The 15,706-nt window shown below is 46.3% G+C and overlaps 1 protein-coding gene across 9 annotated transcripts in view; it reads left to right on the top strand.

The window, feature by feature from the left end:
- Positions 1-15,706, top strand: part of ATP9B (ATPase phospholipid transporting 9B (putative)) — a 237,325-nt gene that overhangs the window by 170,260 nt on the left and 51,359 nt on the right. For all 9 annotated transcript variants that reach the window (XM_072817398.1, XM_072817319.1, XM_072817557.1 and 6 more), the window contains one exon: positions 4,520-4,662. In XM_072817398.1, the coding sequence (XP_072673499.1) occupies positions 4,520-4,662 (143 nt within the window). The remainder of the gene's footprint in view (positions 1-4,519; positions 4,663-15,706) is intronic.

Genomic DNA, 15,706 nt, shown 5'->3' with positions numbered 1-15,706 from the left:
ATTTAGGTGTATATCTACTTTCATTCCACTTACGTACATCTGTACCTTCTGAGCTCTAGAGCCTTGCTGACCACCTGCCTTCCCTGAGTGAAGCTCAGGCATGCTGCCCGCCCCCCCAACCCTTTTATTCCCTTTTAGCTCAGCGCCGGTCTTTTCTGTAAAACCTTCTCCAAGTTTCCTCAGAAAGTTGAACATAGAACTAACCTATGACCCAACATTGCACTACTGGGTGTTTACCCTAAAGATAACGATGTAGTAATCTGAAGGGGCCCTACACCCCAATGTTCACAGCAGCCATGTCCACAAGAGCCAAACTAAGGAAAGAGCCCAGATGACAGGTGAATGGATAGAGAAGATGTGGTCTGTATAGACAATGGAATATCACTTAGCCATCAAACGATGAAATCTTACCATTTATATCGACATGGATGGAACTGGAGGGTATTATGCTGAGTGAAGTAAGTCAGAAAAAGACAATTATATTATTTCACTCATACGGATTTTAAGAAAGAAAACAGATGAACATAGAAGAAAGGAAGGAAAACTAAAGATAAAAACAGAGAAGGCTAACCGTAAGAGACTCTGAACTCTAGGAAACAAACTGAGGGTCACTGGAGGGGGTGGAAGGTGGGGGACAGAGGATCACTGGGTGACAAGCATGAAGGAGGAGGGCACAGGATATGATGAGTACTGGGTATGATATAAGACTGAGGAATCACCGATCCTCTGAAACCAGTGATACATTATATGTTAATTAATTGAATTTAAAATGAAACCTTCTCTGACTATTCAGGCCAGTGATCACCTGTGCCAGTAACCACTTAGTAACCTGCTTTTATGCATTAGTGCCATTTCCCATGGTGACCTTGCGAATATGTGGCATTTTACGTGTACTATTACTGAGGCTCAAAAAGATCAGATTTGGGGCAGCCTAGGTGGCTCAGCAGTTTCGCGCTGCCTTCAGCCCAGGGCATGATCCTGGAGACCCAGGATCGAGTCCCACATCAGGCTCCCTGCATGGAGCTTGCTTTGCCTTCTGCCTGTGTCTCTGCCTGTGTGTGTGTGTGTGTGTGTGTGTGTGTGTCTCATGAATAAATAAATAAAATCTTTTTTAAAAATCAGATTTGTCATTTGTCCAAGATCATAGAACTAGTAAATTTGGAAATTAAGAATCAATTCAAGTCACACCTAACCTCAACCCTGCAAAATTCAGTTATTCATGTTTCTTCCTGATGGAGCATAGAAATCAGGGTTTGGAGAATTTGGGAAGGTGAATGGCACGGGAAATCAAAGGAAAAGGAGCCTTGACTTAGTGGCCACTTGTAGGGTTGTTGGAGGCGTGGTCCTGTCCTTCACCAGAGGGAGAAATGTGAGTACATTTGATCTCTTTTGTCCGGCACCGGAAGAGAAGGAAGTGGGGCTGTTACTTCTGTTGTCCGTCTTCACGTTAAGGTATCTATGATGACCCTGAGATCGAATACAGTGGTCTGAACCTAAGATATGGGTCCAGACTCCTGGTGGGGATGTGACTGTCGCCCTCAGCATGCGCAGCATTGGCAGCGTTCAGCCCCTGAGGATCTCAGTGCCACTCCTTGCCGTCCATGGTGTGTTGTACAGAGGTGATGGGGTGCCTGGCCTGCTGTCAGTTGGGTGTCAACTCTTGGTTTCAGCATGGATCTTGATCTGGAGGTCATCGGTTCGGCCCCACATAGGGCTCCGCACCCCCCAAAAGAAGTAGAGGACGTCACAAAATGAAAAATGCAGGGGGAAATTTCAGATAAAACAGCATCTGTGCTATTTTCCATAGATGACAATTAACAGGACTACTTTTGATAGAACTTCTTGTTAAAATGACTTTTCTTTTGCTCAGTTTAAGATCTAAACAGAAGCCTCAAGCAGGCAGGAGTGCCACTGAGCCCTTCCAGGGGCCGCGGCCTGTCACACAGTGACACCTCGGCAATAGGTCTCATGGGTGTCGAGGGCTCACGTGCCGTCCTCAGACTGCCTGGCAGGGCTGCTGAGTCAGGAGAGAGCCCCCCACTCGCGGCAACCTAGAGCTCTGCAGGGTCCATGTGATGATGAGGGTCACTATTGCTGCCTTGTTCACTCAACGTCCAAAGTGGCACACAGCTTTTCCACTCAGTGTGGGTGGAGTGGATCACAGTTGGCCAGTTAGCAATAAGATGAGCTTAAAATATATTTGGTATCCATTACCTTATAATCTTTAACTGTAATTCTCAAAATGATAGGCTTAATGGGTTATTTACAAGTCATGTTCCTATAAAGTACTTTACTAGTCGAACAGAGTTCTAAATTTTAAAATTCTACAAATTACGTTACTAAAAAGTAAGCTTAGTGATGCTAATTATACTCTGTCAAATTCATGTTTGAAGTTTGAGCTTCTAGCGATTTTTAACATTAAAAAGCGAATATACTAACATTTTACCAAAATATACAATGTGTATAAACTGAAGCTTCTGCTTCCTATGTGATATTACAGTCTTAGTTGAAGATACATTTTTCTTGATAGCTTTTGTTTGTAAACTGAACTTGCCTTGTGCTTTGTTTTAACCTAAAGACTATCCACATTCTCTTGTTCACCAGCCTTGAGGGTACCTATAGTCACCTGAAAACATCCCATGGGTGTTTATTGTGACACAGTATTTCAGGAAATAACAAATCCTTACAGCTCTGAGGCGATAACAGTTGTTTTATTAAATGTAAGTGCTCGCGATTTGAAGAGAACACCATGGAAGAGCCTAGCAGGTGCTCTCACTCACTCGGGCTCTCACTCAGCCCCTAGCCCAGCAGCCCCTGCGCACCCTTGGAGGGGAGTCTGCCAGACAACGGGCTCCTCGTGCCTTGTGCTGCTTGAGGCAGTCTGACACTTTCCAAAATAATTTGACCAGGATACACAGAGAAGAAAGTCACGTTCTTCCTCCATGTGGGTCTCTGGGCCCGCAGAGCCAGCACCCAAGCTCTATGGGGCGCCACCACCCGCCCTGTGCCCCATGTCCACTCCTGGGTCAGGGGTCTGTCCTATCGCTGGTACCCGTCACAGACGAGCCCAAGCAAAAGCATGATGTTGCTTTTCCTTCCTCCAGCCCCAGGCACCCCCACCTTCCCAGAAACTGCTCCTCGGCGGCTTCTCGAGCCTCTTCCATGCACCGGCCCCCTGGGTGCCTCACCGCAGCCCCACAGAGAGAGTGTTGTCTGTGCCCCAGAGTTTAACAGGAGGTCCAGGGGCACACAGAGGTTGGGTGCCCAGTGCCCCTGGTAGCTCTGGGCCTCATAGCCCGGCCGCCTTCTGTCCGCAGTGCCCCTGCCATCCCGGGACCAGGCCACCCGCGAGGCCGGGAGGCTGCTGTGTTCTGTCCCCGTGCTGTCCTGCAGCGTCTGCCCTCCCTTATTGCTTGGCCTTGTAGTGGTAGCAGGACCATAAGTAACCCAGAGACATTGAGGTACTGTTTGAAAGCTGTGTGCTTGGCAATTAAAACTTTTCTTTCTGACCAGTAGCGTTCCTAGGGTTTTTAAGATGTGAGCTTTATGGACAAATAGCCCATTATGAATATTTTAATTTTCTTTGACTTACTTACAGACTATAGACTCTCTTCACTAACTCTGAGTCCTTCACATTCCTTTTCAAGTGTACATTTGTTAGTAGGTGGTAGATCCATATGAATTGCCATTTTGGTCAAAATGATTGACTGTCAGCAGCTTTGCCACATTGTGTTGATACATTATATCTGCTGTTTTCCTGACAGAATCAAATTAGGTGCAGATTTTTTTCTAGAGTTTGAAACATATCTGAGTGATCCTAAGTCTGAATATGAACAAGAGCAGGGTGAGGCCAGACTATAATGTATGAGGGTATGAGCAGAATGAGTCCATCCGTTAAGCCCAACAAGTAGCTGAGTGCAGCTTGGGTAACAGAGGAGCCGTTTATGAAGCGTCATTCAGGCTCTGGCTCCACCTATTCCAGGGACTAGAGACGACAAGCACTGACCATCTCTCTGACCATGAAACCCAAGCTCTGCATCATGGTCTGGCCCCCACCACCTCCGATCCCCCCTCCTGCCACTGTCCCCCCTCAGGCCACACCACCATCCTGGGCCTCGGGGGGTCCTCACCTGGGCTCGGAAGCCTGGCATTCTCAGGGGCCTAGTCTTCCTTCTAGGATATGTTGGGTCCCAGCAGTCATCCTCACGGGAGAAGTATCCTGTTTGTTCTTGTAAAATGAGTAGATGAAGATTATGATGCATTTCAAATATCTGTTCCCAGGGAGATATGCATGATTCCCTTACACACATGAGCAGCCCATTCTAGTATCCTCTACAAACATGGCATGGGGCGTAAAAAGGTTTCTAGGCTTAAGTGTTAACAGATTCATGTATTTTAAAGTCTGAAATCTGGTATTATCGTGAGGTTCAAGATAATAAGTCTGTATGGAAAACATGAGCATGAAGCTATTGCATAGGTTTGGAGCAAACTAACCACTGTGGTGGGTTTTATTTGGCAGTTTGCGAGTGAACTTGGACATGGGCAAAGCCGCGTACGGGTGGATGATCATGAAGGATGAGAGCATCCCCGGCACAGTCGTGCGGACCAGCACCATCCCAGAGGAGCTGGGGCGCCTGGTGTATTTGCTGACTGACAAAACAGGTACTGCTGCTGGTTCATGTTTGCCTTTGGTGTGCTTGCTTCCATCCAGTCCAGGCTGATCCTGGGTGTGTACGCGCATAGTGCATACTGAAGTCATTCAAATTTAGAATTTTCCAGACTTCACCTGAACGCTGGCACATAATTAACTGGATAAGCACACTATCATTAGAATTAGTAAAATGTTAAATTCTTTGGTTTTTTTTTTTTAAGATGTATTTATTTATTTATTCATGATAGACTTAGAGAGAAAGAGAGAGAGAGAGAGGCAAAGACACAGGAGGAGGGAGAAGGAGGCTCCATGCTGGGAGCCCGACATGGGACTCGATCCCGGGACTCCAGGATCGCGCCCTGGGCCAAAGACAGGCGCTAAACTGCTGAGCCACCCAGGGATCCCATGTTAAATTCTTTGAGATTTAAATGACACGTTTGTATATTTTTAATTCTCTGCTGCCGTACCATTGTTTGTCAGGTGTTAGGTGTATTTCTTACACCTCTTCGGCAGCTTGTTTCTTACAGGATGGTACTCCTGAGCTGTTGACGTACAGAACCAGACGTGTGTGGATTTGGTATTTTAACAGTAACATTCTCCTAGTGAGCCTTACCAGCAACTATCCCACCCTCACATCCATGCCCCAAATTCTATCTGTTCTTATTTCATTTTTAACTTTATTCATCAAAGCATTCTTGTCAGTTCATAAGATACTAAATAAAAGATAAATCAAACCCAATGCTATAGTGAAAGTCCTATCAACAGGCTAAAGACCCTCCATGATTTGTTCATTCATGGTTTAAAATCCTGGTCATTCTTGGAACACCCAGGTGGTTTAGTCGATTTAGCGTCCAACTCTTGGTTTTGGCTCAGGCCATGATCTCAGGTCATGAGATTGAGCCCCAGATTGGGCTTCTTACTCAGCATAGAGTCTGCTTGAGATTCTCTTTCCCTCTGTCCTTTCCCTCACTCATATGCTTGTGCTGTCTCTCTAAAATAAATACATCTTTAAAAAAATTTTCCTAGTAATCCTTGGTCAACTAGAACTAAGAATATTTGTATAACTTATAAAATATGTCTCAAATAAAATTCAACATTTTTAATAACATATACTATGAAAAGCTTTACTACAATCAGGAAAAAGAGAAATCCAACAACACTATTATCTAATGTGTTTTATTCCTTACAGTAAGATACATAGTAGAAATAAGCTCTACAACCAAAAGAAGGAGCAGATATTTGTAGATGAAACAATGAACCAAGGAATCAGCTGCTAAAAGTAAGAATCAGTGAAGTGGCGGGTCATAGGTTGAGATAACAAAATAGCTCCTAGCATGTGGAGTAGCCTTAGGAGTGCGGTCCCTGCTCACCGTAGCACGAGCGAAAGTGAGACACATGAGCATGAACGTGAGGGGAGTGAGGGATGTGCATGAGGATGATCAGACCCAACAGAAATGAGAAAGAAGATGCAGACGAACGGAGGGGCAGACTGTGGTCCCCAGCATGAGGTCCCCAGTGTGAAGATACAGGATTCCGTAGAGCCCGCCTTCTCCATGAACTGATATAGTTTTACTGCAGTTCTGTCAAAATCCAGTTGCTGGTGGTGTTTTGTTTTGTTCAATTTTTAAGTTTAAAGTGGTTTTTAAATTTATTTAAGTCATCCTTACCCCCAGTGTGGGGCCCAAACCCACAACCCCAAGATCATGCATCACACACACACACTCCACCGACTAAGCCAGCTGGACACCTCGATGGCATTTGATTTTGGTCAGGGCTTGTCATTGTGGCCCATCGGGGACTATCCAAAGAACACTGACGTAACAAGGGGCTCAGGCTCGAGAAGGGAGGCTGAGAGATGCCCTCAGATTTCTCCCTTCCTGACCTCGTTGGGCTGACAGGGAAAGATTTCAAGGAATAAACCTGTAACAATGTGGAAAATAAGCAGACATGCCATCATGGAAGTTGGGGTATTTCTGGAAGGACAGGTGGAATGATTTTGCTGGAGAAGGTGGAGTGAAGCAAACCTAAACTCACAACGGTTCCTGAAGTGACCCCACAGGAGAGAGTCCTGGAGAAACCATGAGGTTACAGCACACGGTATGTGAGGGGAGGCCCGGGGTGCCGTCAGGCTGCCCAGCAGCAGCAGAAGAAACCCACCCTCCTGCCCACGCTTGGTGCCTGGATGTCGTGTGTAAATGCAGCAGGCGCTTGGCTTCCAGCATGTGCAGGCATAGATTCTGTTTACAGAGAAACCAGAGGAGCCTGAGGAAAGGCTGTTGGATTACAGGGGAGCTTAAGGACATCTTTAAATTCAGGGTCAGAATTAAACTACATCTCCCTATGCCTGCAACAGTGGGGGCATTTAGTTTCCAGAAGCCCACGTAGAATAGCAGCAAAACACGTAACATAATTAGAAATGAGTTCAAGCAGAATGTACAAAGCCTGTGTGGATGGAAGAGCTGAGTGGATGGGCCCATGTTCTTTGTGATGAGGACTGAGTGGCGTGGCACTGACATCATCGTCCCCCATGTGAGGTCCCACCTGTGAGGCGCACGCTGCCCCGGGACCTTGTCTGCACTGTCAGCAGGCGTGGTGCCCGGTGCACCCCTCGTCTGTCCCAATGGACGAGCCTTGGCAGCCTCCGCACAGCGGTGTCCCTCCAGCCTCTGTTACCCGGGGGGACACATGTGCATCTGCAGCAGACCAATGTGAAAATGTTCACTGTGTCATCTCAGACAACAAAACCAAACTGAGCATAACTCAGAGAAAGCCACTGTGAGTACAATATAGCCCATGGAATGTTTGTACAGCAGTGACGGATGTCACGGTTCACGTTGGGCCGGGAGAAGTCTGGGACCTCCCCTTTAGAGGCCTGGACTCGAGGGGGATGTGGGTGTAGTCTAGGCCATCCTGTTTGCACCACAAGTCCTCTCGTGGCCCCTTCAGTCTGTATGTAATGTGCTTGAGGGTCACACTGAGCTGTTTGTTCAGCTCCGTTTACAGATAGGAAGCATAAGCCAGAGGGCAGTGGGTATGCTTGAGGAGTAACTGGTTCTCTCTCCTCTCCCCGTGTCTCTGGCTGTGGGAGAGCAGCAAGGGAGGAAGGTTTTGTGACATTATTTCTCCTCAAAATGCTAACTTTTCATTTTGCATTTTAAATAGTGATGGGATCATCTTTCTGTAGCTCCTCTTTTTTTCTTTGGATTCTGAGTTACATCTAGGATAAGGATGAGTGGTTTTGCTCAGAGTCATAAAGGTAAAACCACATTTCCCTATGTCTCACTTTGCGACTTTTATAAAGCAAAAATAAATTATCTGGGCTCCTGAGACTTAAAAAGAATTACAGAAAATTATATTAAATATATTAGAGAAAATCTTCTGCATTTCATTTTCCAAAAGGCCTATTTGTGGCAGTGGTTGTTGGAGGGACCTCCTATCCTTACTTCCTAGTGGTGGAGCTGCATGGAGTATTTTTAGTATTTTTTTAAATTTCTGGTCTAGAACTTTTTCAGAACCTTTCTCAATAAGGTAAACGGCACTTACGGAGCACATGTGGTGTGCCACATGCTGCAGTAGCCCCGTGCCTGACCTGGGGTTGCAGGGCCACAGGCACGGTATCTGCCACTGCTTCCCCTTCACGCTGCCCCTGCTCAGGCCAGGCTCCCAGGAGCACTCAGAGGAGGGAGTGTGGCTATAGCTGCTCGAATAGGCCACACTCACCAAATCGTAGGTGTACAACGTCAAGGACGAGTTGTGTAGCTGTCATGTCACTGCAAGCACGTAGTAGGACTTAGTGCTGTCCTCACTTTGACTTTATAGAAACTGGCTCCTCACATAGATGGAGGCTGCCAGCCCGCCAGGGGTTGAGCCCTCACCTCTTAACAACACATGGTCTTGTGTTGGGGAAGACCCCCAAGCCTTCCAAGCAAAGCCATGTGTTGTCAGCCAGGAAGGTTTTGTGGCAGGTGGTGGCAGACGTGCGCTCACACTCACCCGCCCTCTGCCTGGGGGTCCTGGTGCAGCTGCATATCTGGTGCGTACTGGTTAGTGTTGTATTCCAGGAGCTGGAGTGACTATGCTCTCTTTTATTCCTTCCTTTTGTCACGTGCATGATTCATGTCCTTCACTGCCCCCTCAGTACATCCAGAGTTGGTCAGTCACCATGTTGACTTCCACCATCACAGAGGGTCTCACAGGGTAGTGGATTGGTAGAAGGGTAAAGAATTTGGGGTGTGAGACAGTTTGCAAACATCATCTGCTGAAACGATGAAGAATGAGCTATTGTGTGAGGAACCTTTTGCTGCTGACATAATCATAAGGTGGTCCTTGGCCTGATTGTGATCAGGCTTGTGCCTCATCAATAAGCTTTCTGACAAGAAGCGTCTATCACACTGCCTCTCGTTTGCCCTGGCAGAACAGAAAATGAAGTATCTCGTGATTGCGTTATAGTTTCCTTCTTGTGGACAAGAAAGCAGTGTGGTGTAATTAGGTTTGATTGGGGTGCACGTTTCCGGTAAGATCTGAAATTAATGATGTTGCTATAGTGACACATGTGTGGCCACCAGTGCGTGAAACATGAAGTAATTCATTCGACAAGAGCAGACATCTGTTAGCTGCCAGGATACAGAGCGTATTGACACTGACCAGGAACAGTAGACATGCCGTGATAAATGAGCAAACGGTGTTGGCACGCCAGGACAGGTCATTTGTACCGAGTCCACTGCAGCTTGCTTCTCTGCACTGGCTGCTTTGACAGTGCCATTGCTTAGAGAGCAGTGCTGCCGAGAACTCATCAATTTTAAAACTTAACTCAGGCTGCAGCCAGATAGGGAGCAAGGCACGAATTCCTTTGTTGGGAATTTTTATGTTCATGTGGAACAAAGCATTACCAAACCACACCCTGACACAACAGGTTGGCAGAACATGCTGTGACTCTAGCACTCATGAGCCCGCTTGCCCTGTGTTTTGCAGCAGGGTCACGTCCGCTCCCAAGGCCATGTCCTCTGCGGTGGGAAGCTCTGTTTCCAAGGTGGGCAGGTGCGGCGGAGCATGACGCATGAGCCTCATGGGAGAGATTTAGAGGTGGGTGTTACCGTCCTGTGGGCCAGGGCCAGCTGGGTACAGCCTCTCCTGCCTGAGGAGGATGGCTTGCGCATCCGGTGCCAACACACTTGCAAGGTCGGGCTGGTATGGTGATGGACTCATGTGTGCACTTGCGTGTGTGCCGGGCCATTCACACTGGTTGAGACACTTGGCACAGGCAATGTTTGAACAGATGCGTATCATACCGGGAATCACCATCTTCTGAGAAAGCTTCATTTACAGCAAATATAATATGTGACTCCAAATTAAATGTCAAATATTTTAAAGAATATTACCACACTCTGCAGTGTGGTAAAATAGTCTTAGCCACTTTAGAAGTTGTTTCCATTCCTCATTCCTTCTTTGTAAAATCTGAGTGGCTTTGTGTTCTTGGCACCATTGATCCCATATGATCATTACTTATGGCAGGTCCCTAACCAGAACCTTCGCTGGAAATCCTTGGGTCTGGGTGGCAGCCTGTCCCTGTCTGCCGCAGGTGGAGTTCTCTGTGTTACTTTGCAGCTGCTTCTCCAGGACGTCTCCCCTCCATGGATGTGAGAGGGGTGCCAGGATTTTCTTAGAAATTGATTTCCTCTTTGCCTGCTTTTGCTCATTGTACTCCAAAGCACTTTGCTTTATTAAGGAACTACAGCATTTTCGTTTTTCAGGAAGCACAAACACACCTTTTGTCAAAGGGCATTTTCTGTCCCTGGTGTACTCATAATGGCCAGGTTGCTTCCCAGCAACCGGGGGGCATCTGTCCACCCGAGTCAGCCCATCCCCATCATGAAGCTTCAGATTTGGGACATGCTAATACTTATATTCAGATAACAGAGACTATACAACCTGTCACCTGGTTGAAGTCATGAAAATTGTTTAAAATTTGAAAAATAATTTTGCATTCCTGACTCTTTTAGTGACTGAGTTCACGTTAAATGTCCCTGCTGCACGAGAGAGCATAGAAAGTCAGAAACTAGCCTTGACTCTCCTTTTTAATGTTCTGTAGGATCCACTCTGAGATAAAAACATCACTGAAATTTAAAAAACTACTCCAGGATTCATCAGTATGTTGAGATAATATGCACTGCTCACATCAAGAAGTGTCTGCATACATACTCCAGTTTCTCTAACCCAGTATTTATTCAAGTGGCAAAATCAGAGTCAGATATTTCATTGTTCATTTGGTGAAATAATAGTCATTTGTTTGAAAATGTCCGTTATAGCCTCTGTAAAACATGATTTCTTAGCAGCTGGGACGATGGCACCAGATGCAGTGTTTGGGCCAGCAGGCTGCTGGGGCAGGCCACACCAGTATGGGGCACACCTGCTGCTCTACCACCGGTGCAGGCAGAGCTGAGGAGGTTTCTGTCCCTCACAAAGCCACCTGGGGAACTGCAGCCCCTTGCTCACCTGCCCCCACTCTGCCCTTGGCAACCCCTGATGGGCCCTGTGCCTCAGTAGGTCTGTCTGTGCCAGAAGTCTCCCACGAATGGGTGCACACACCGTGTGGTTTTTGCGTGTGGCTTTTTCCCCAAGTTGTCCGCACTGTCTCATGTGTCATTACTCCATTGCTTTTTATTGTGGGATAATATTCCATTGTATGAATAAACCACATTTTATTTATCTGTCAAATGAAGGACATTAGGGTGGTTTCTGCTTTTTCTGTTAGGAACAATGCTGCTATGAGCAGGGTTCTAGCCAAGGGGGCTAGACAAGAAGAAGAAAAAGGCATCCATGCTATAAAGGAGAGTAAAACTGGTCTTTATACAGAAAATCCTAAGGAATCCCCTAAAAATCTGTTAGAATTGATAAAGGAGTTTAGTAAGGTTTAAGATACAAGATGAATATACAAAAATGAATTGTATTTTGATATACTAGCAACAAGTTATCCAAAAATAGGATTAAGAACAGAATTCCATTTACGATGGCATCAGAGAATAAAATCAGTACTTTATAGTGTTAAGATGGCAATAGGATTTCCCAGATTGATTGACAGATTCTACAAGATCCCTCTCAACATTCCAGCTGCCTTCTTTGCAGAAACTGCCAAGCTGGCCCTAACATTCCTGTGGAAATGCAGGGGCCCCAGAGTGGTGTCAACAGTTTTGGGAACAGAGGTATCGGCAGGCAGGCTGGGAGAGCAGGACGTCCGCCTCACACCACACAACCAGCGACCTAAATGTAAGATTGACCTAAATGGTCGGGGTTTCTGTAAACTGTGGAGTTTTCAGAAGCTACTCTAAATTTGTTTTCTGTTTCATTTTCTTTTGCTGTATTAAGCACCAGAATAAAGAACTTTTAGGATCTAGCTCAGTATAAAGCTTTATAAACATAACCCACAAGGAGATAGAAAGAGTTTAAATCTGGACTTACATTTTCTTTTAATTATTTTAAACTAAAATTTAAATGCAGCAGTATATTTACTAGTTTAGCATCTGCTGGTATGTGTCTGTGGTTACTCTGTGGCCTCAGAATTTCTAGAGATCTTGGTGGATTACTCTAGAGATTTCTCCAAACAGCAGCAAGAAGCAAATGTGATGACATAGTTAGAGTTTTGATCTCAGAACCTGAAATGCTGTCATCAGGGTAATTGAGGACAAGTAAAAGCAATGTAGTAAAATAGCAGCCATTCTGCAACCCCAGATTTGTTGACTAGAAATAGTCTGTGAGGGGACCAATGGTCATGGTTTGTTTGCCCTCTGGTTTTGGAAAATATTTGTTGTCCATCTGGAGTATTGCATTTGGGAATGCCAGAATGTTCATCCTCAGTAATCTCTGGAGCAAGATGCTGCAGAGTAAACAATCGACTTGTGACTTAGCCGTGTGCCACTCTTAGGCCATGGTGGATTGACGGGCTCAGGCCCTGATCACCGGTACCAGTTGACCTCACAGGAAGAGGGCAGCAAATGTACCTCCGGTCGAGATGCTGTGCCAATGTGCAGAGTGCCCGAGAGCCCAGGGGCTCGATGGAGACAGCACTGTGGGCGCGTGAGCAGCCAAGTCCAGACCGCAGGGAACAGACGGTTCATTTACAAGGAAGAACGAGAGAACAGGGAAGGCTATGGAGTCAGGCTCAGGAGACTTCTCCTGGACCCGCACTCCACAGACAGCGTGAGAACAGGATGGGAATCAGTCCGTGCCTGGTTATTTGATGCTGAGGAGCTGCTGCTGTTTGTTGTGATAACATGGGGCTACACTTACTCTAAGAGCCCCTTCTGTTATTAATAACACTGGCTCAATCAGGCAGGAAGGGGCGGGTCCCAGGCCAGTTCCAGCTGTGATCTTGGGGGGCAGCTGGAGGGGGGCCCCCAAGGCGGTCCTGGATGAGAAGAGGCATCCATACGGTGCTTTATGTGACACCATTCTGTCCACTTTTATGTACGTTGAACATTTCCCTTAAAAAATACAATAGGGAGGGACACCTGGGTGGCTGAGATTGAGCATCTGCCTTTGGCTCAGGGTGTGATGCTGGAGTCCCAGGATCGAGTCCTACAGCAGGCTCCCTGCATGGAGCCTGCTTCTCCCTCTGCCTGTGTCTCTGCCTCTCTCTCTCTCTCTGTCATGAATAAATAAAAAATCTAAAAAGAACAAATACAATAGGATTGGAAGGAAGAAAACAGAGTCCTGATATTCAATTCATGTCACTTATGTTTCTTATGTTTGTAGTGGAGATTTCTTGCATGTTTTGCTTCATCCCCACTGTTGGTACATACGTGCATGTACACAGGCACACACACTTGCAGCACAGTGAGAACAATGCTCAGATGCACCGAGGGTGTTCCGGGTGCATTTGCATGCAGTAGGGCATCTAACAACAAGACAACCAAAGTCATAGTGGTTTTCTTGACATCCACTCCCTTACTAGAGCAGCATAAATGTATCGGCACCTGATTATATAATCAGGACCTTCTGGCTCATCGTTTCCATGGCAGGACCACTCCTACTCCTCTTCAGTTCCTCCAGGATGTCTATAAATCTTCCTCTCATGAAACTCACTCAGTTCTTCTTGCTCGGCTTTGGCCCACTGAGGCAGAGGTGAAGAGTGTGTCCCACCTGAAGGTGGGATCTAAAGAATCGCTCTCTCCCATCGCAGATTCCATATGAGTCAAGCCGCCCCACACTCCCCACGTGTCTCAGGCCAGTTTTGTGCCACACCCCAGCTTCCTGCTCATGCTCCGAGGCTGCCTCCTGATGTTGGCGGCAGCCTTGTTACCACTCAGTGTGGGCCTCCAAAAATCAATTCACATGGGAACACATGTGGTTCCGTGTTAAGCACCACAAGTAACTACAGTTTGCCAAGTCAGTAAATGTTCAAAAAAAAATTCAAACAAACCTAGCACAACACACAGTGGAACAGAATCAAGAGCCCAGAAAATAAATGCCACACATAAATGGGTCACTAATGTATGACAGAGGAGGCAAGAACAGACGGTGGTGGGCAACAGTCTCTTTAGTAGGTCCAGGGAGAATTGCACCTGTTCCTTACAAACCACACAAGATGAGCGCAGAACTACAGACCAGAGCCGCAGAAGTTCTAGAGGAAAATGCAGGCAGTAATCGCTCTGACATTGGCCTTAGAAACATTTATTTGGATCTCTCTCCCCAGAGAAGGGCTGCAAAAGCTAAAATAAATGGAATTACATCAGATGGGATCTCATCTAACTAAAAAGCTTCAAACCCATCAACAAAATGAAAAGGCAACATATTGAATGGGAGTAGATATTTTCAAATCATCCATGCTGTAAGGGGTTAATATCCAAAAATATATAAAGAACTTAGACAACTTGGGCAGCCCGGGTGGCTCAGCGGTTTAGTGCCGCCTTCAGCCCGGGGCATAATCCTGGAGACCTGGGATCGAGTCCCGAGTCGGGCTCCCTGCATGCAGCCTGCTTCTCCCTCTGCCTGTGTCTCAGCCTCTCTCTGTGGGTTTTTCATGAATGAATAAATGAATAAAATCTTTTTTTAGGGGATCCCTGGGTGGCTCAGCAGTTTAGCGCCTGCCTTCGGCCCAGGGCGTGATCCTGGAGTCCCGGGATTGAGGCCCACGTTGGGCTCCCGGCATGAAGCCTGCTTCTCCCTCTGCCTGTGTCTCTGCCTCTCTCTCTGTGTGTCTCTCATTTATTCATTTATTCATTTATTCATGAGAGACACAGAGAGACAGAGACACAGGCAGAGGCAAAAGGCTGAGCCACCCAGGGATCCCCAAATGAATAAAATCTTAAAAAAAAAAAAGAACTCTGACAACTTAGTATCAAAAAAATAAAAACACCCCAATTAGGCAGAAGATCTGAAAAGGCATTTTTCTAAAGAAGACCTATAATCGCCAACAGACACATGAAAAGATGCTCAAAATCACTAATCATGAGAGAAATGCAAATCAAAACTATGGTGATAACGTCTCCTCACACTGGTCAGAAAGGCTAAAATCAACACCGTGAGGAGCAACAGGTGTTGATGAGGATGCGTAGAAAGGGGAGCCCTCGTACACTGCTGGTGGGAATGCAGTCCCGTGCAGCCACTCTGGAAACAGCATGGAGGGTCCTCAGAAAGTTAAAATTGGAATCACGATGGGATCCAGCAATCTCATTTCTGGGTATTTATCCAAAGAAAATAATAACACACCACTTCTGTGTTTACAGCAGCATTGTTTACAATAGCCAAGATCTGGAAATAACCCAAACCAAATAATCCTTAGGTAAATGGATACAGAAGAGGTGGTATGCAAGCGCTTGGGGGGGCTCTGTCAGTGAAGCATCTGCCTTCAGCTCAAGTCATGATGCTGGGGTCCTGGGATTGTGTCCCGTGTCAGGCTCCCTGCTCAGTGGGGAGTCTACTTCTCCCCCTGCCTCTGCTTGTACTGTCTCTCGCAAATAAAAAAATAAAATCTTTAAGAAGAGGAGGAAGAAGAGGTACAGACATACATTACGCAGCCATAAAAATGTAATCTTGCCATTTTTAACAAGGATGGACCTA

The sequence above is a fragment of the Canis lupus genome, chromosome 1, assembly GCF_048164855.1.
Source record: "Canis lupus baileyi chromosome 1, mCanLup2.hap1, whole genome shotgun sequence".
NCBI classification, from domain to species: domain Eukaryota; kingdom Metazoa; phylum Chordata; class Mammalia; order Carnivora; family Canidae; genus Canis; species Canis lupus.
This window is presented reverse-complemented; position numbering and strand designations above follow the sequence as displayed.